Genomic DNA, 19,821 nt, shown 5'->3' on the forward strand with positions numbered 1-19,821 from the left:
ACTTGTAATTTAGAGGGGAAAATGCAACCTTCAAAACGCACTCACAATTACTTATGTGAACGCAATTACTTACTGGTTCCCACAGTACCTGAACCAGTGTCTCTGAGGTTGCTCGAGCGCTACACTACACTATCAGTAGTGCTAGAGGAAGTATTCCTTAAGTATATAATTGACATATTGGACTATTATCAAATTGGTTTATCAGCACAGATGCTTCACACAGAGAAGCTCATAGCGCTACATGTCTATTTAGGTCAGTTCATGTCACAGAATGTCTGATGAGGCTAATTCTGGCTATTTGGTTGCTCAGTGAAGAGCCAACCAATGTCTTTCTTAAGTTCACGCCTCGTCTTTAAGACTGTTTTGACAGAAGACTTAGCTCTTGGGTGGCATTGCTTGTCTGCTTAGCTGACACGGTGTGAAGAGGTGGCAGAGAGATTAAATCAGATACAGTAATGTGAAACTGGCAGGCAGCACACAGAAATTCACGATGTCACGGCATGCGCTTGCAAAGCGTTTCATGTTCTCACCGGGTTTGTGTGGGTATCCAAAAGGAGATGCATGAACACTTTTCAAATCAGTCAATAGACTATGATAAAACTACAACTGGGATGTGATCATGGCTATTTAACAGATGATTAGGCCTTGTTTGAAGCTACCAGTAAAATGTTTAGGCACATTTGACAGAAAATAACCTTACTTTGTTCTAAAGCAGATGCTTAAATGCTTAGTTTTGCACATAAAAGTAAGTTGTGCCTATGTATGATTTTTATCCCCCCAAAACTAAAATTGAGTTATTGGAACAGGAAGAGGTCTGTTATATGTAATAAAGGTAAAGGTACCCCAGATACCCTAAATTTATTAAAAATGTGGTCCTTAATGTAAAAGGCCCTAATTGTAATAAAATTTGGTCCTAAATGTAATAAATCAACCTAACTGTAAATAACTATTGGTTCTAAATGTAATAAAAATGTGGTCTTAAATGTAATAATCACCCTAAATTAACTAATTGTCCTAAATGTAAAATGCCCTAAATGTAGTAAAAATGTTGTCTTCAATGTAATAAAGGCCCCAAATATAATAATAAAAAAATATATGGTCCTAAATGTAATAAATGCCCTAAATTAACTAATTGTCCTAAATGTAAAATGCCCAAAATGTAACAATCACCCTAAATGTAAAAAAACTATTGGTCTTAAATATAATACAATTTGGTTCTTAATTTAATAATCATCCTAAATTTACTATTGGTCCTTAATGTAATAAAGGCCCTAAATGTAATACAAATGTGGTCTTAAATGTAATAAAGGTCCCAAATGTAATAAAATTTAGTTCTAATTGTAAAAAATCACACTAAAAGAACTAATTTTTCTAAATGTAAAATGCCCAAAATGTAAAAAGTATTGGTCTTAAATGTAATAAATTCCCCAAATATAATTAAATTAGGTTTTTAATTTATATATAATAATAATTAATTAATTTTATTTATCACACTATACATTTGCACATATACAGTGAAATTCTTCTTTTTCACATATCCCAGCTAAGCTGGGGTCAGAGTGCAGGGTCAGCCATGATATGGTGCCCCTGGAGTAGATAGGGTCAAGGGCCTTGCTCAAGGGCCCAACAGTGACATCTTGGTGGTGCTGGGGCTTGAACCCCTGACCTTCTGATCAGAAACCCAGAGCCTTAACCGCTGAGCCGCCACCCCCCCCCTTTTTTTAATAATCACCTTAAATTAACTATTGGTCCTAAATGTAAAAGGACCTAAATGTAATCAAATTTGGTCCTAAATGCAATTATCACCCTAAATATAATTAACTCTTGGTCATAAATGTAATAAAGACCCAAAATGTAAACTTGTGATCCTAAGTGTACAAATTTTATATAAAAATGGTTTAACATCCTAGTTATCATCTCACTAGCAAGTATGCAATGCAAGTCAGCCTATGGTGCCTCTTGTTATACCTATCAATGATTTCAAATGCATCTGGAAATAAATTATTAGTCATCATTAAACCTATTTTTAACCTCTTAACAAATGGAACTTTAATGTAGTGTTAGCATTATATATGGACCCTTAAATTACATTTAGGATCAACATGTTATAAAATGTAGGGCCTTTATTTCATTAAGGTCCAAATGCTATTACAGTACATTTAAGGTATTTATTACATTTAGAGCCTTTAGGACCAGTTATTACATTTATGCTCTCTAGAAGGTGTCCAAGCATTTGACTGGTAATGCATAACTATAACAGTCTCATATACATTCAGTGGCCATTCACGATTGCCATTGTCCTGTAGAGATGGGACTCATTCAGTGGCGATCACTAATTCATATGCACTTCAGTGTTTCGTTTTAATTTTGGTGTCGGTATCAGTTCCATTGAAACCTGAGCTAAGGCAACCTTACATGCAAGAAAGACAAGAAAGCCAAAACAAAAGATCAGACCAAATTATACAGCTTATTAAATCTGTGAGAGCTGCTTTTGTTTGTCCTCAGACTACTGAGACCACAGTTTTCTCCAACGTTTCAAAAGGGATTTATTACAGATGCCTGCAAAAGCAACACAAACACAAACATATCTCAACTCAATATCTCAAGCATTTCTAAACTTTGATTAGACAGTAGAATATTAATTTATACAGCATTACTTGACAATATTTGATATGGTTTCGCAGCTGTATTCTTACTTCTGTCAACACCGTCAGACACAGTACAGTAAACCTCGTCAGGTAATATCAAATTCACCCATATATTTATAACTTTTTGACATGACATTAGTACACATTTTTAAATCAGATGCTTGTTGACACATTTAGTGATACCGAGGAAAAACACACAATTAGTGATGTCCGATATGCGAATGACTCAATAGAGCCGATTTGCAAAGCTTTGGTAGATCACGCAAATGTAAGAAATGGCTTTGTTTAGAAGTAAAACCAAAATGCATAATATTAATATGAATAATTAACATTAATATTGTCAACACTATTGTTACTGTAGTTATGTTCTCACCAGTGTTGTTAACAATATGCTAATATTGGTACAATAAACAACATTTGATGCAATATATACTGTAAACAGCAATTTTACTACAAAAAAAAAAAAATACAAAATCAAACATAAAATGCTTCACAGTGACTTCTGAGAATACCTTGAGGACTCTGTTTTAAATCATTCAAATGAACCAATATGCTAAAATGAATCAGACTTCCCAAAGCTCTACACAATTTGTGAGGAAATGGAAGAAACCTATGAACATGTTTAGCAGCTTTCAAGATAATTCCTTTACATAAAGCGTTACTGGTTTACATATGAGCCTGTTTTGCCAGCACCCATACTCAAAAATAAGTGAACTTTGCTAAATATTTTCAGACATAGTGTACTATCCTATTGTCCTGGAAGGTAATAGTTAATCAGGGTTTCCACTCTTTTCAAGGCACAGTTTTCCAGGACAGTTCCCAAATGCATCGTAAGCAAAGTAGACTGCAGAAGCCACTGGCGCCAATGGCCTCTACAATTAACTTAAGCTTGCGATGCTTTTGGGAAAAGCAGCCCTCGACATTTTACTTGCCACAGGGATGTAATATTTAAGCAAAAACACACGAGAGGTCATTAAAACTGAGGTTAATGGAGGGTTTATCTGCGGCCCGACCGTTGTCATTGTTTAAAGTTTACAAATCAAACGTTCTGTATACACTACGGCAGTATAATAATTTTCCTGGACATTTAGGTGTTTTTCTCATTTTCCATGATTTTTCCATAACTGGAAAACTGCATTGCAAAATTACATGTTTTCCAGGGTTTCAAGGAAGCGTGGGAACCCTGATAATAGGTTTGTCAAACCTACAACAGGAGAAGGAGCATGGCAACTGCAAAAAAAAAAAAAAAAAAAAAAAAAAAAAAATCTGTCTCATGAAAAAATGAGAGGCAACAAACAGAACAACATGGCCTGAATCTACCTCCGTGTCATCTTCTGCAGCATCTTTATCAGTCATCCAGAAACACCAGGATGAAATAAGCCAGCGCACAGTGCTAAACTCACGACGTTATTCTGTTTTTGATTCATTTTTATATTTACATTAGAACAAAGAGATTTTCTCTCTTTCTACTGAAGGTCAACAAACATCAAAACATCAGCCCACCCTCTGGAGGCAATGTTTGTGCATGATTAAACCTTCTGATGGTCTGATCTCAAAACACATACACACATCAAAGAAAATGGATGAATACAAAAACCTTCAGCATTTTTATTATTTCACTTGCATGCCATTATCAACAAAATGGCACACAAATATGCAGGAAAACATCTATGCACAGATATAATGTACTAAACAAAGCTGAATGTTTGAGAAATAAAACTTCTGTCATCATTTATGTTGCCCTCCTGTTGTTCCAAACTCATACTACTATTTTCTCCCGTGAAACACAAAAAGAGATGTTAGGCAGAATGTTAGCCTCAGTCACCATTCACTTACAATGTATGGAAAAATACAAATGAATGAAAGTGAATGGTGACTGAGGTTGTCAAAAAACATTAAGTCATACGATTCTGGAACTAGAAAGTAAGTAAATGATGACACAATCTTCATTTTTGGGTGAATCCTTTAATAGAAAGTTGGTTTACCAGTATTACATTTGATAAATCTAAAACTCCTGTTTGTTCAGTAAAATAAAAAAGGTGGCAGAACTTTTGGCAGAAGATTATTTTTGTTTATATAATATAAAAACAAAGTAAATACATGGCAAAATAAATAGAACATTTCAGTATTGTAGTGATTTAGCATACATTCAGGACAAATCATTTTAAGTAAGCTAATCCCTTTGTGTACTGTGCAAACTTTGTGTCGTTTTCTTTACACCTTTAAATATTCAAACTCTTCATCTAAATATTTTGCCTCTTATCAGTTGTCATTTTCAATGTACCATTGATTTCCCTCATGTCTGTTGTCAGATGTTAAATGCTAACAGTGACAATAAGACTTAGAGACCCAGGTCCAGTAGCATGTAGAATACTAGTAGTTAAAAGTGGTCGACCGATATGGGTTTTTTAATGGCCGATGCCGATATCCAGAGAGCAGGGTGGCCGATAGGCCAATACAATGCTGATATATCACACAATTTAATATAGTAAATAACAAAAACATAAACTCTAATTTAGCACTATATTTACTCAATTTCACACAAAACTTTAACTTGGTAAAAAGAATCTAAAAAATATTGCATTTTAAATAGTAGATAGCAATTTCTTCTGATTTCTGTTTAGTCATCAAATTGTAATAATTAATTTGCCCATCAATAAATTGTTAATACATTAAGAAGGAGGAAATGACGGTGCACACAGTAGTCCAGCAAACATGAATGGCATATGCGCATTAACAATAGCATTTTCTCAACAAAAAAAAATAACGAATCAATTCAATTGTAAATACAGTGCATAGTGAATAAGACATACTTACTTACAGCACACGTGACGCGCTTTTATTTTGAAGTTGCACTCACGCACTCATGCAGATCCAGCACGAGCAGCAATCTCCTGACATTTTAAATGGCCTGGATCGCCTACTTGGATTGTCACAGAGTGACTGTCATGATTTGTGAATGAGAAGAACTTTTGATCCTGATCCTGAAGTTTTTGATTCTGGCTGATTGAATACACGCTTCAGAGGAAGATATTAGATGACCGCTCGACAGAAAGAAAACACTAGATTTTCGTGAGGTTCGTGAATTACATCTGTTTAAATGAGTTATCTGCATATTTGCAGATGGTATATAATACAAGTTTTATTGATATTTGCCTTTTATCATTAGAAAAGAAAGTTAAAAGTGACAGGGAATTGTTGAGGAGAGACTGTTAGAAAACGTGCTTCAGAGGAAGATTTATGAGCGTTCCATAGGACGCTGGATCTGCTGAAGTTGTGTGAGGTTGGTTTATTACATCTGTTTAAATGAGATATGTGCATATTTGCAGATGGTATATGATATTAGATTTATTGATATTTGCCTTTTTATCATTAGACAAGACAGTTAAAAGTTACAGGGAACTGTTGAGGAGAGAGAGGGAGAATGAAACAGACGAGCACTTTAACATTGAGCTCAAATGTGTCTGCCTTAAATGACACTTTGTTGCACACCAGTCTATTATTGTAGTAATATGATGGCATGTAACAACAAAACGAACAGTGACTGGTCGTTTACATGTCTCAGTCACTTCACATGCAAGCAGGAATATGTATCGGCCTTAGCGATATATCGGTCGACCACTAGTAGTTAATAGAACACTTGCTGGCAGATGACAGATGTGAATTGGCCTGCCAGAAAAGAACCTTCAACAAAGAGATCAGCAGCCAAATAATCTTGGTAAGAGATTGGGCAAGAAAAAGTCTTCAATATAGTCTCAATAAGGCACTTTGTGGTATGTAGTTAAAAAAAAACAAAAAACTTTTCTTCATAAAAGAAGTGTTTCACAATGAAATCAGTATTTACCTGAAAGACTTTCATTTAATTTAAGGCAGCATAAGCACTGACCCCATAAGGTAAATAACAAAAAGACATTTAAACAACATTTAAAACATTTGAAACAGCTATGCATATCTGCTTTAATTACATGTAGTGACATCTACTGACCCAAGTACTTTGGCAATCTCACCCATAATGCAACACGTCAGCATTGCATTATGCATTTGATATTTTAATTTATTTTAAGCAAGTTTGACTGAAAGAAGACTAACGGATAAGGCCAATGCCATGAGGATTCAAGGCTGACTGGTGATTGCTGCCAGTCCAACAAAATTGTATTCGTATTTGGTTAAATATCACTAAAAAATTAAATATATTTTGCATTAAGAAAATTATTATTATTTACATTTTTATGATAAGCACATTTCCCCCAAAATTCTCATTACACTGTAATGCAAAAAAAAAAAAAAAAAAAAAAAATCATTCTCATTACTGTAATACAGTAATACAAATTTCACTGTCTTTTTTTTTTTATTGCCAGAACATTCTGTACAACAAATACCACAATGATGTATATTTAAAATGGTACGTTTACATTTAAATATGTTATTAAAAATATTATTATTATTTTGCATTTAAGTAATTAATATTATTTTTTATTTTGCATTACAGTAGGCTACTGAGAATTGAGAGGGGGTGTTTAATTGCCATGAAAATACGGTCACAACGTGAAAATTGTAAATGGTCCTACTGTAAGATAGGCTTTAATTTCTTTACACAAAATACATATTTTTCTTTTGATTTTGGGATAAAAACAAATTGATATTTCAAGACATTTATTGTGAGACTCGCCCATTTAAAGAGTTACAGTCTATGTTTTCTAAAAATGTTTCAGTTTTACTCCAAAGATAAAATCTATCTTGCATTTGCAGACACAGATAGACAGATAGATAGACAGCATATATTCAATTGATAAATGGCACCTGGGAAAACTTTCAGTGCTAGAATGTTTGGTGGTTTAAAAGCAAGACTTATGTAACAGCATTTAAATTGAACTCAATAATGAAAGATAAACAGACAGATGCACAGTAAAGGCAGACAGCAGGGTGTTTGGTCTGAAAGTGGTTGACTATTCAGCATCTTTTTTGTGCATTTCAGTTTCAGAGTCACACAGACCAGAATAGAAATCTGTTTCCTGCTCGCCAGAACCACTGCCTGGTACGGAGTTTAAGAGGATGAGGAGAAACCCAATCCAGAGAGGTGGCAGCGACTGGCTGTTCTTGCTCACCATCAACTCACATTTCTGCCCTGCGATGAGGCGGTTTATCACCGTTGCCCTCTTCCTCCTCCTCTTCCTCTTCGTAGTTCTCCGCATTGGGGTCTTGGGCGGGCTGTTTATCCCCTTTCACTGCTACATCCTGGTGTCTGGCCTCTTCCTGTACAGAAACACAAAAATAAAAAGAATAAAAAACAGGTGATCAGCATTAAATCTAGTGCACTTTACATTATTATTCTGGCCACTTTCACAGGAAGAGACCATCAGACTGACATGCAAAGTGACCAACCATGGTTTGTTTTGTTCTGACATGTTGTTTAGAGATGGGTAAATCAGAAAAACGTTGATGCCACAATTATATACAGGTGGTATACTTATTCAAATAATGGCCAAGCAGTTTTTGAACAGTTGTATAGAGGACACTAAAAAAAATGAGTGGACAATGTGCGATAAGAACTTCCTTCTGTCTAAAAGCAATATAAAATGTAATTAATATATTACAGTATACTTCCATTAAAATAGGCTTGCATTTGACATTAAACACTCTCTTTTGGTTAAAGTGTTTGAAAAAGAAAATGAAAAACATTTCCTGAAATCCGCTGCCCGAATTACAGAGATACCGTGAAAATTGAGACTGGATGTTTAAAGTGGAGCTGGACTGAACTCATGAGATGGCATGGCAGTAACTGGACACCACAGAAGACGCTGCAATCGATCTGACTCACCCAACTGCAGCGCTGCCACCAGTCTACTGTTACAGCGGCGACTTGTACAAAAGAACAAGCGTAAACATCCACACATGAGCATTACATAAATATCTGTGCTACATTTTACACTGTGATCATTTACAATGACCATAACATGTTTGGCTTTGCACAAACAGCTCTTTTAGAGAGGTTCATCGTTGTGTTTTTTAGTCTTCTTACAAAAAAAAAAAAGCAAAATCTTTGATAACTTTTATACGATTTTCATCAATATGTCATTAACAAACATTATTACATGGCTCTCTGGAATACTTGATTCTGATTGGTCAGAATCAGAATCATCTAGTGTTCTGATATTTCAGATTTTTTAAGTTCATCCGCACTTATACAACCCCTTAAAGGAATGTACCGGGTTCAGTACAAGTTAAGCTCAATCAACAGCATTTGTGGCATAATATTGATTATCACAACATTTTTAGACTCGTTCCTCCTTTACTTAAAAAAAAAAAAAAAAAAAAGAAGCAAAACTCTGGATTACAGTGAGGCACTTACAATGGAAGTGAATGGGGAATTTTTGAACATTAAAATATTCACAGTTTCAAAAGTATAGTCACAAGACATAAACAATATGTGTGTTAACATGATTTTAGCATGATAAAATCACTTACTAACCTTTTCTGTGTAAAGTTATAGCCAATTTTACAACTTCCAAACCATGACGATGTAACAAACTCTAAAACGACTGTAAAACTTACAATTTAAACAACTTTACAGCTCAAAATAATGTAAGTGCTTTTATAAGTGCTTCATATTTCTACCTTTAAACCCTCCAAAAATTAGCCCCATTGACTTTCATCTTAAGTGCCTCACTGTAACCTCCATTTTTGATTTTTTTTAAAGAAAAGGAGGAATGAGTCGAAATTCATTTTAGTGGTAATCAACATTATGCCACAAAAGATGTCGATTGAGCTTAACTTGTATTGAATCCAAAATACAGTGGAGAGATGACAGGAAATTATTTAGAGAAGGGAATGAGCTCAAGAAACGTTGCAAGATGGTTAAGAACTTGTGTCACATACATGTGCTCATTGTGTCGAGTATGTGGCTAACCAACACAACACTAGTATAATGTTTTTTTTATTTTTTTATATTATCAATAAAATGATAAGGACATGAAACTTCAATTGCACCAAATGCAACAGAGTAGTGAGAAGATGCATATAAAGGGAGGCTAATTATGTTGAATACTAGATGGAATAATAATATTGACACTGAGTGACATCACGTTTCCTTTGGGTCCGCTCCGTTTAATGCAGAATTAATTATGCTTTTGAGGGGAAAAAAGAAATGATCAACTCAAACAAAATATAATGACAGTAAATACCAAAATACAAAACTTCTTCAGATTAAAACAGCATACTCATGGTTGTAAATAAATATTTAGTACCAGTTCTCCGTTCTCTTCATTATATGGGTCTCCCTCTTCCTCTATCACTGCTGCAGGCTTCTGATTATCTAGGAGCTCATCCTGGGCCTGGAGAGAGAATGATGTCATATTTAAAAGGAAAAAAATATATATATATATTTGTTGTTCTATTTTTAGAACTGTGTGTGTGTGTGTGTGTGTGTGTGTGCATGTTGTTTGCATTTATCTCTGACCTCATCATCACCATCTTCCTGATACTGCTCATCCAGAGTGTCTTCCTGTTGATCTGGATTTCCAGCCATCTGCACAAAACACACAGAACTCATCTGAGATTTTCTGCATTTCCATCCAAGAAACCTCTCCAAATTCACAGCAAACAAATCTGTGTAAACAACCAACTCGGATCAGAGGCGGTGCAACTTTCACATTCTGACCCATCACTTCCTGTGATGTCACTCACCACCAGCTGTTCTCCAGCATGGGGCTGGTGCTGATGCTCTCTGGGCAGGTGCATGTCTGGACGACCTACAGGTGCCGGCTCTTCCTCCTGGGGCTGCTGCTGCTCTGCCTCCTCAAACTCATCCTCGCCCTGATTGTTCGGGTCATCTTTAGGGTCAACATCTGCTTCTACGGGGCGCTAAGTGTTGACATTTCATCAAAATAATGGCTTTTTACACATCAGAACTGGAACAACAGAAGCATTGTAAGTGTATACGCTTATAATAACATACTGTAAGATTCCACACCTCCTCCTCCACCTCATGGTGAACATGTTCTTCTCCATCTTGCCTCGGCTCCTCATGATGTATGTTCCCCTCTACAATGAGACATTTTTTTTTAATAATAAAACGACTGTGATTTAGTAGATGTGTTTGTACAGTATAGTGGATGTACAGCAGTGTTTCCTACAGAATTTTGCTTTTGCAGGAGGATGACATGCCTCACCGCTGGAAACTATATTATATTATATAGTTTATCATTTATTATATTTATATTTTATTTTACATTTAAAACTTATTGCAAAAGTTTCTGTAGCTACGTAATCATATGCACACTGAACATTATACATAACTAATACAACTACATTAATAATAACTATTATTAATAATATTAATATAAATACAAGTAATATCTCTAATAATTTTTTAACTTGTACGCAGCACTGCTACGTGATTTGGTTAAACTATGGGATGCTCTCATCTCCTCTTCAGTCCACAAAAACCTGGTGTCATAGGGTTGTTTTAGATTTGTATAGTTACTTGTAGTCACCTGAAACAGATTAAAATTTAAGTCCTTTTTATTACTCTAAATCTCCACTTTCACTTTTACAACTGAAAGTCATGTGGTGCCTGTTTAGTTTCACTTTCACATCTGAAAGTGAAAATGGAGATTTAGAGTAAAAAAGGAGTCAAACATTGACCGGTTTCTCACCCATCCCTATCATATTGCTTCTGAAGACATGGATTTAACCACTGGAGTCGTATGGATTATTTTTATGTTTCCTTTATGTGATTTTTGGAGCTACAAAGGTCTGATCTCCATTCACTTACATTGTATGGACCTACAGAGCTGAAATATTCTTTAAAAAAAACGTTGTGTTCTGCTGAAGAAAGGAAGTCATACACATCTGGGATGACATGAGGGTGAGTAAATGATAAGAGAATTTTCATTTTTGGGCGTAATATCCTTTTAAAGTGAATTTGGAGTGCTGTAAATACAACACGCTCCGCACACGTGACCAAACTGAATCGAACGCAACACATCTGTTATTCTGTGCATGAGATGATCTGTGGAGTGAGAACAGAAGTGCAGAATGGTGGAGCAGTGTGTGCAGACCATTTCATTAGATCACAGCACTTTGCAGTTTCATATACATGTCATATCTTGATTTCGATTTTATTTAGAGGGATCGTTCAGCCCTACACAATGCAATAGAAAGACGTGTTGTTTTCGCATTCTTTCATGGCACACGCTCATTTTAACTCATCACATTCAACTCAGAATGCAAGCTCACAACGTGGGTATCATTCTTTTGCCATGGCGCTGGAGATCCAGTAGCGGCAGAGCACTGCTGCTGAAAACGATGTAGGAAACACTGATGTGTGGCCAGACATGACTGCAACAAGCGTTGGTCACACCACATGAATTCTTACCATTCTCCTCAGCTATGTGTGGATCTTCCTCGCCCTGGATTATATCAGCATCCATGTTTTCATATTGTGACTTTTTCCTGAAATAACAGACAATGATGGTATTTGCAAAATAAGTCATTGCAGTTTCCTGTCTTAGATCTGATCATAGTGACAAGAACTGCAATATAACTAATACACAAGTGCACATCCATTTAATTCTATAATGCAGCAAGATACTTGCCAAAAGGGGGGGGGGGTATTATTAAATAATGTAATTATTTATTAAATGATGTTATCTTTTATTATAATGCTTTTGCTCTCATTTTGCTACCTAACAACACCCCAGAAACAGTTAAAAACACAGTCTCTCGTGGGTTACTGCTTTATTTAAATATTAATTAATATGATATTATTCAAATAAAAAAGACAATTTAAGGTTTACATATTCTTATAGCTGGACAAACAAACTACACTTCTCTACCAAATGTCATGGAAATTAAAATACAAAAAATGAGGGGTTTAAACTGTATTCTGCTTCTAAATTTAGCAACAGAGCTGCAAATATTGCAAATCTCATATAAAATAGATAATAAAACTGATTATTCCTAAGTTAACAACTCCAATAAGCACGTAGCACACACAATAATTGCCTGAAAGTTAATTTTGTATTATACTTTTTTTTTTTTTTTTACTCCTTCTATCAATACATACTCTACACAAGGAGACATTAAACTACAGTTTACTACAGTGCTAAATGAATGCATAACTGACTGTGCAGACAGCTGCAGGGAAAGGTCTCTGACCTGATCATCTCCTGCTGTAGTTGTTGTTCTTTCAGATCAGCTTCTCTGTTCTGCTGTTCCTCTCTCTCTCTCTGCAGACGCAGTTGCTCCTCTCTCTCTTTCTGCTGCTGCAGCTGCTGCCTCTGCAGGGCCTCCTGACGCAGGTGTAGCTGTCTGCGCTCCTCCGTCAGCTGCGCAACCAGACGCTGCTGCTCCTGCTGCTGTTCATATGCAGACTTCACCCGCTCCACCTGCGCATGCTGCACCTGAACCTCCGCTGGTGCCACCTGGAGAAAGAGAGCAGCCATTACAGTGATATACGAAGAAAAAATCTATTCGAATTCAATTTAATTTGGACTCTTTCTATAGCATGACAGTAAATGCAAGTAAAAAATCGAAATTTTCACACAAATTTTAGTCTTGAATGCATTCATCAAGCTCAACCATTCAACGCTGTAAGCACAATTATTGTGAGAAAAATTATCAAACAAATAGTTTTCTTTTATTTACGGGAAAAAGAAGTTAACCAATAACTATTAACCAGCATAGGCCCCTAATGAGTGATAGCTTAATTTAGACTAAATCTGCAATCCTGTTACCCATTCTATAGCAAAAAGTTTGGAATAATGTACCGATTTTGCTGTTTTGGAAGGAAATTGGTACTTTAATTCACCAAAGCGGCATTCAACTGATCATAAAGTATAGTCAGGACATTACCGATGTAAAAAACAGCACCATCACTATTTGAAAAAAAGTCATTTTTGATCAAATCTAGACAGCAGCCATCACTCCAACACCTTATCCTTGAGTAATCATGCTAAATTGATCATTTGGTACTAGAAAATCACTTGCCATTATATCAAACACAGTTGAAAGATATTTGGTTCGTTAAATGAAGCTTAACATTGTCTTTGTGTTTGTTTTTGAGATGCCATAGTATGCAATAGACTGGCATGTCTTAAGGTCAATATTAGGTCAAAAATGGCAACAAAAAAAAAGAAACAGCTTTCTCTAGAAACTCATCAGTCAATCATTGTTTTGAGGATTGCATCCAAAGATGTACACTACAGTCTTCAAAGACAAAGGACAGCTGGCTCTAACAAGGACAGAAAGAGATGTGGAAGACCAGATGTACAACTAAACAAGAGGATAAGTACATCAGAGTCTCTAGTTTGAGAAATAGACGCCTCACATGTCCTCAGCTGACAGCTTCATTGAATTCTACCCGCTCAACACCAGTTTCATGTACAACAGTAAAGAGAAGACCCAGGGGTGCAGGCCTTATGGGAAGAATTGCAAAGAAAAAGACACTTTTGAAAAACAAAAAGAAAAGGTCAGAGTGGGCAAAGAAACACAGACATTGGACAACAGATAATTGGAAAAGAGTGTTATAGATCTTAACCCCATTGAGCTTTTGTGGGATCAGCTAGACTGTAAGGTGTGTGAGAAGTGCCCGACAAGACAGTCACATCTATGGCAAGTGCTACAGGAAGTGTGGGGTGAAATGTCACCTGAGTATCTGGACAAACTGACAGCTAGAATAACAAGGATCTGCAAAGCTGTCGTTGCTGTACATGGAGGATTTTTTGATGAGAACTTTTTGAAGTAGTTTAAGAAGTTCTGAACATTTTTTTTTTCAAATTGTAATAGTAATTTTTCACGTTATTAATGTCCTGACTATACACTGTGATCAGTTGAATGCCACTTTGGTGAATAAAAGTACCAATTTCTTTCCATAAGAGCAAAATCTGAACATTATTCCAAACTTTTCCATGCAGAGGGGTAATCACTAGTACGCAAGCAATAGCGAGAGAGAAGAGACAGGAGCAGGCTATTTTATTTATATGAGGTTTTTCGCACCTGCATTCCAATCTACATCTTGATGTAATCCTTCCCCATGATCACGCAGCGTGTTTTCATCAGCTGAATGGGAGGCTAAACAAAAAGTTAAAATGTGACGAGGCTCGCATGTGCATGCAAGCCATTCGCACATCACAAGCCAATCAACTATTCAGCCCTTTTCGGTGAATCACACCTGCAAAATCCTAAAACTTTATTTCCAGGTTTAAATTATATTTTGAATAGACTCCGATTTTTGAACCCCACGATGTGAGTTTATGTTTTCTCTTTTAAGGTTAGGTTGCCGACCCCTGCTCTAGAGTGTAAAGAGAATGGTGTGAAAAACAAAAAAACATCCAGTGACCGGTAGTTCTGTGGATGAAAACACCTTGTTAATGACAGAGGTCAGAGGTGAATGGTCAGTCTGGTTCGAGCTGACAGAAAGGCTACAGTAACTCAGATAACCCCTCTGTACGATTGTAGTGAGCAGAATAGCGTCTCAGAATGCACAACATGTTGAACCTTGAGGTGGATGAGCTACAACAGCAAAAGACCACGTTGGGTTCCACTTCTGTCAGCCAAGAACAGAAAACTGAGGCTGCAGTGGGCCAACCATCTGTGTACCTCAGCAGAAATCCAGATTCTTCAGATCAGGCAATGTTTTTCCAATCATAGTGGTACCCGGAGGGGTCTTCTGCTGCTGTAGCCCATCCGCCTCAATGTTCGACATGTTGTATGTTCAGAAATGCTTTTCTTCATAGCACTGTTGTAACGTGTGTTTATTTGGGTTACTGTCACCTTCCTGTCAGCCTGGACCAGTCTGGCCACTCTCCTCTGACTTCTGTCATTAACAAGTCGCTTTCGCCCACAGAATTGCCGCTTGCTGGATGTTTATCGCACCACTCTCTTTACACTCTAGAGACTTATGTGTGAAAATCCCAGGAGATCAGCAGTTACAGAAATACTCAAACCAGCCCGTCTGGCACCAACAATCATGCCACGATCTAAATCACTGAGATCAAATTTTTCCCCTTTATGATGGTTGATGTGAACAGTAACTGAAGCTCCTGACCCATATCTGCATGACATTGTGCACTGCTGCCACACAATTGGCTGATTAGATAATTGCATGAATATGTAGGTGTACAGGTGTTCCTAATAAAGTGCCCAGTGAGTGTATATATAATATTTTCTCATGTTATCAGTTTTATTTAATATAAATGTTATGCTTGTTAAATGATTATTGATAAAAAGTAAAATAATAATAATCAGATCAGGGATTTAGACTTTCAGATATGTCCCATATTTTGGTAACAGGCAGTGTTGGTTGGATTACTTTTGAAATGCAATCTAGTACTGATTACAAACTACACAACTAAAATTTGTATCCGTATTGTAATCTTTTAGATTACGCTTTTTATGCAATCTCATAAGATTATTTTTGTATTATGGTACTTATTTCATGTTTTTATGAAAAACTCATTTTAATTGTGTGAAGTACCAATTTACTACTTTCTTTAAACATTAGTTTGGGGCATCTTTGAAAGTCAAGACTTGATTTTTCCAACCTGATTACATAGTCCAAATTGCATATTGTCCATTACTTCCCAACACTGGAAACAGGGTTGTAAAAATTGCAAACCTCTCTTAAATTAAAGAGAAAAAAAACAGCATGTTGCTGAGCTATCAACAAAAAAAGCATTAAAAAACACTTATTACACTGCTCTCTGGAATACTCCATTCTGATTGGTCAATGGTGCCACCTAGTGGTCTGATATTTCTCAGTAACAACCGCAACTCCACGTATCAGCAAGCTCATCCAGGTATTGCGAGCCATCTTTCCTGCTTCTCAATCACTGAGCGATCTCTACAAGTAAGCTAATATAATATTTTCAACTCAATTCAATGTTTCATGTGCATTTATTTATTAATTTGGCAAGTAGTTTTGTACTAAGATGCATAATGAGCAGACGTTCATTAATTACAAAATAAACACCAACAGAACTCCGACGCAAACCGGATTCCATAATAATGCATGCATGATAATTACATAATTTCAGTGCAAATCAATATTTTATTCCCATGTATTTATTTATTTGGTTAGTAGCAGTAATAAGTGGGATAATGTACGGCCAGCCAGTTGTTATTGCAAAATAAACCCCTTCAGGTTGATACAAGACTGATCCTGATCACCCTTTTTGGGTTTATTCTGCGATAACAACAGGCTGACTGTACATTACCCCTTACATAGTACACACAAATATTGAGTGTCAGTCCATTTTTAATTATATCAAACTACTTTCTATCAATGCTTATAAGTAATGAACAAAATATATTTACAATAATCAACGTTTCCCTCAACCCTGTCCACTACCTTGGATGACAATTTTCACCAAGCTCATCTCAATGCATACCCTGTCATATTTACAAAGAATACTTGTGATGCTGCCTAAGAGTTTGGCCAAAACGAAGTGCTATAGACAGCAAAACATTTTTGTTACACTGTTTGGAACAGCCTTTGCATCAGCAGCGTGTCTATGATGCTAAAAATGCGAAATAGGTGGATCTATGGGGTCTTACCTCTTGATGAGCTTGATGCTCCTCCCTCGCTAATGCGTTCTCATCTGGTTGGTTGGCATGTGGCTCCTCCTCCACCTCACTTTGAGCCAGATCAAACTCCTCCTCCAGCTTTTGAGGCTGCCCTGCCTGTTCCATCTCCTCCTCTGCCAGCTCTCTCCTCCTCTCCTCGGCTCCTCCCATCTCTCCATCCTCCTCCTTGTGCTGTAATTGGGGTGGATGGGGCTTTTCCACCTCCTCCGTTTTCTGCAGCTGATTGAGAAATGCATAACACTGAGCAAAATCTGAAGACACCATCATGCCATCATATGCTGATGAACAATAGGGGTGGGCAGTATGACCAAAAGAACAAATTAATAAGTCTGGCATCAGTGCAAAAACAGCTTTCCATTATGTGACAATAAAGCTACAAATAAAAGACTCATTACAATAAAACTCTAAGTCTGATTGTGTGAGCAGATAATTTCACACCTGTGTGACAGATTCAAACCAGGTAAAACTCTTAATTTGACAAGTAACACTCAATGTTTTGATTGCATGATGGGTAAACATCTCTAATACTTGTAACTGAGTGTCCTGGGGTTGATGGTTTTCCCCTGGGTTTTCTGGCTTTCCGTTCTGGACTGGCTGGACGGCAACAGGTGTCTGCGGCTGCCTTGCCGTTTGCCTGAGACTGGGCATCTTATTCAGAGTTTCCTTCAGCTGTTTATATTCATTCACCTGGACCTGTAATCCACAGAGACTCTTCCCCCTCAGTACAAAAACACATCAGAGAGAAAGCTTCACAGACTATAAATGGGTGAGGTTTGGTGGTTTAGCTGAAAAATAGAAAATGGGCAACAACACAGCAAGCCAACATTAAGCTCATGACATATAGTGAGACAGATAGACAGGCCATGTTCAGAATAAAGGAATAGTACACCCAAAAATGAAACTCATGAAAATAAGTGTAAGACTTTTCTTCTGTGGATCACAAATGCAGAAATTTTGAAGAATATCATCACATTACTCTTTTCTGTACAATGGAAGTATGCCCAGGGGAGAGGACTAAAAAAAAAAACACACTATAAAAGTATCATAAAAGCAGTCCATACCACTGGTGCACATTGTTACAAATCTTATGATTTGTGATAAAAACAGACTTAAATTTAAGTCATTATTCACTGACAATCTTTCTCTCTCATTTTCCCTTACACATATGAATTTCACAGTGCCACTCTGGTGGGTGCATTAAAATGGTCAAACGTTGTCAGGTTACCGCTTTTCCCGGCCAAATCTCATGAACATTGTGACCACGGCAACATTTTTGCAAATTTAAATTTCCTGCTTCATTACACGTTTGGCTGCAGTTTTCCAGTGAAATGTCCAGTGGGGAGCGCCAAAAAGCGAGTGAAATAATGTCGTAATCAGACAAGGTTTATAAGGGGCACATTAGATGGAGGTTTTAATGAGTAAAACGTACCTCCGTAACCTAAAACTTTAACCTAAACCTAACCGATAGTGTCCAAAACACAAATGAAAGGTAAACAAAACAGACATCCTTATCCTAAACCAACATCTAAACCTAACCGATAGTGCGAAAAATAAGTGTTTATGAAGTAATAATCAGTCGTTTTAGTCGTGATTTGTGTTAAAGTGAATAATACGTACAGTTGCTGTAGCACCTTTAGAGATCATTTCACCAGGAAACTGCAATGAAACGAAGAATGCGGCGCGTAAAAGTCAGTTTGCAAAAATGTAGTTCTGTGTCGACGTAATAACACATTTCAGTTGTCTTCAAGGGGGCTGGTGTCTGATGCCATTACAAGAGAATTTCTAGAGAGTATGGCTTTGCTTTTCAGAATACTAGTTAGCTAGTTTCCCGCTGCTCATCGATAGCCTCAGTTAGCTATAAATCTAAGCAAGATGAAGGCAATGTTCAGGACTTAGTGAATAAACAACAAATAGCGCGACCAATGTAGTCCGATTCCTGAATGAATGATTCCTTTGAGCCTGTCTCTTTTTAGTGAATCAGAGCTGAAATATACTGTGAACTGTTACTGTGTCATGTGTACTTATGGCTTGTGAAATTAATGACGGATTAAACATATAACAGTATGTAGTTTAGGATGCGACCGATGCACATAATGAGTTTTCTTGTAAAGTTGAAAAAGGACTTTAAATGGACTTTCATGCAATCAATTATTTCAAAATAATAAAATACTTAAATTATTTAAAAGTGCAGTTCCCTTTTAAACTTGTAATGTTTATTTGTATCTCATGTCTATCAAATCCACTTGCGTGAAATGCAATTAAAATTGGCCGGTAAGAAATCTGACTGACTGGTCATGTTTTTCATTTACCAGCCACCTTGGCTGGTAGTCTAAAAAGTTAATTTAGGACCCTACGTGACAAGCTTACATATGTGGAAGTGTGCATGAGCTTAGAGAGCTATACAGCTGGGGAAGAATTCACTCTTTGCTTTTATTGTATGGAAAAGAGTAACTCAGACATTCTGTAATCTCCTTTTGTGTTCCACAGAAGAATGTTTTATCATTCACATGAAAAGTACAAGTACAGTTTCTTTCTCAAGTACAGGCACTCTCTCACACAAAACCCACGACCAACCAAACATCCTTCT

The 19,821-nt window shown here is 36.5% G+C and overlaps 1 protein-coding gene across 2 annotated transcripts in view; it reads right to left on the reverse strand.

Moving 5' to 3' along the window:
* Positions 1-4,593: 4,593 nt before the first annotated feature.
* Positions 4,594-19,821, reverse strand: part of LOC127416909 (Golgi integral membrane protein 4-like) — a 41,310-nt gene continuing 26,082 nt past the window's right edge. Inside the window, exons 8-16 of one of the 2 annotated variants that reach the window (XM_051656507.1) lie at positions 17,763-17,927; positions 17,205-17,453; positions 12,807-13,072; positions 12,025-12,101; positions 10,603-10,688; positions 10,332-10,508; positions 10,105-10,173; positions 9,893-9,979; positions 4,594-7,901 (exon numbers count right to left, since the gene is read on the reverse strand). In XM_051656507.1, coding sequence (XP_051512467.1) covers positions 7,761-7,901; positions 9,893-9,979; positions 10,105-10,173; positions 10,332-10,508; positions 10,603-10,688; positions 12,025-12,101; positions 12,807-13,072; positions 17,205-17,453; positions 17,763-17,927 — 1,317 coding nt within the window. In that variant the 3' untranslated portion in view covers positions 4,594-7,760. The remainder of the gene's footprint in view (positions 7,902-9,892; positions 9,980-10,104; positions 10,174-10,331; positions 10,509-10,602; positions 10,689-12,024; positions 12,102-12,806; positions 13,073-17,204; positions 17,454-17,762; positions 17,928-19,821) is intronic. The other variant, XM_051656508.1, reaches the window with a different exon arrangement.

The sequence above is a fragment of the Myxocyprinus asiaticus genome, chromosome 26, assembly GCF_019703515.2.
Source record: "Myxocyprinus asiaticus isolate MX2 ecotype Aquarium Trade chromosome 26, UBuf_Myxa_2, whole genome shotgun sequence".
Taxonomy (NCBI): domain Eukaryota; kingdom Metazoa; phylum Chordata; class Actinopteri; order Cypriniformes; family Catostomidae; genus Myxocyprinus; species Myxocyprinus asiaticus.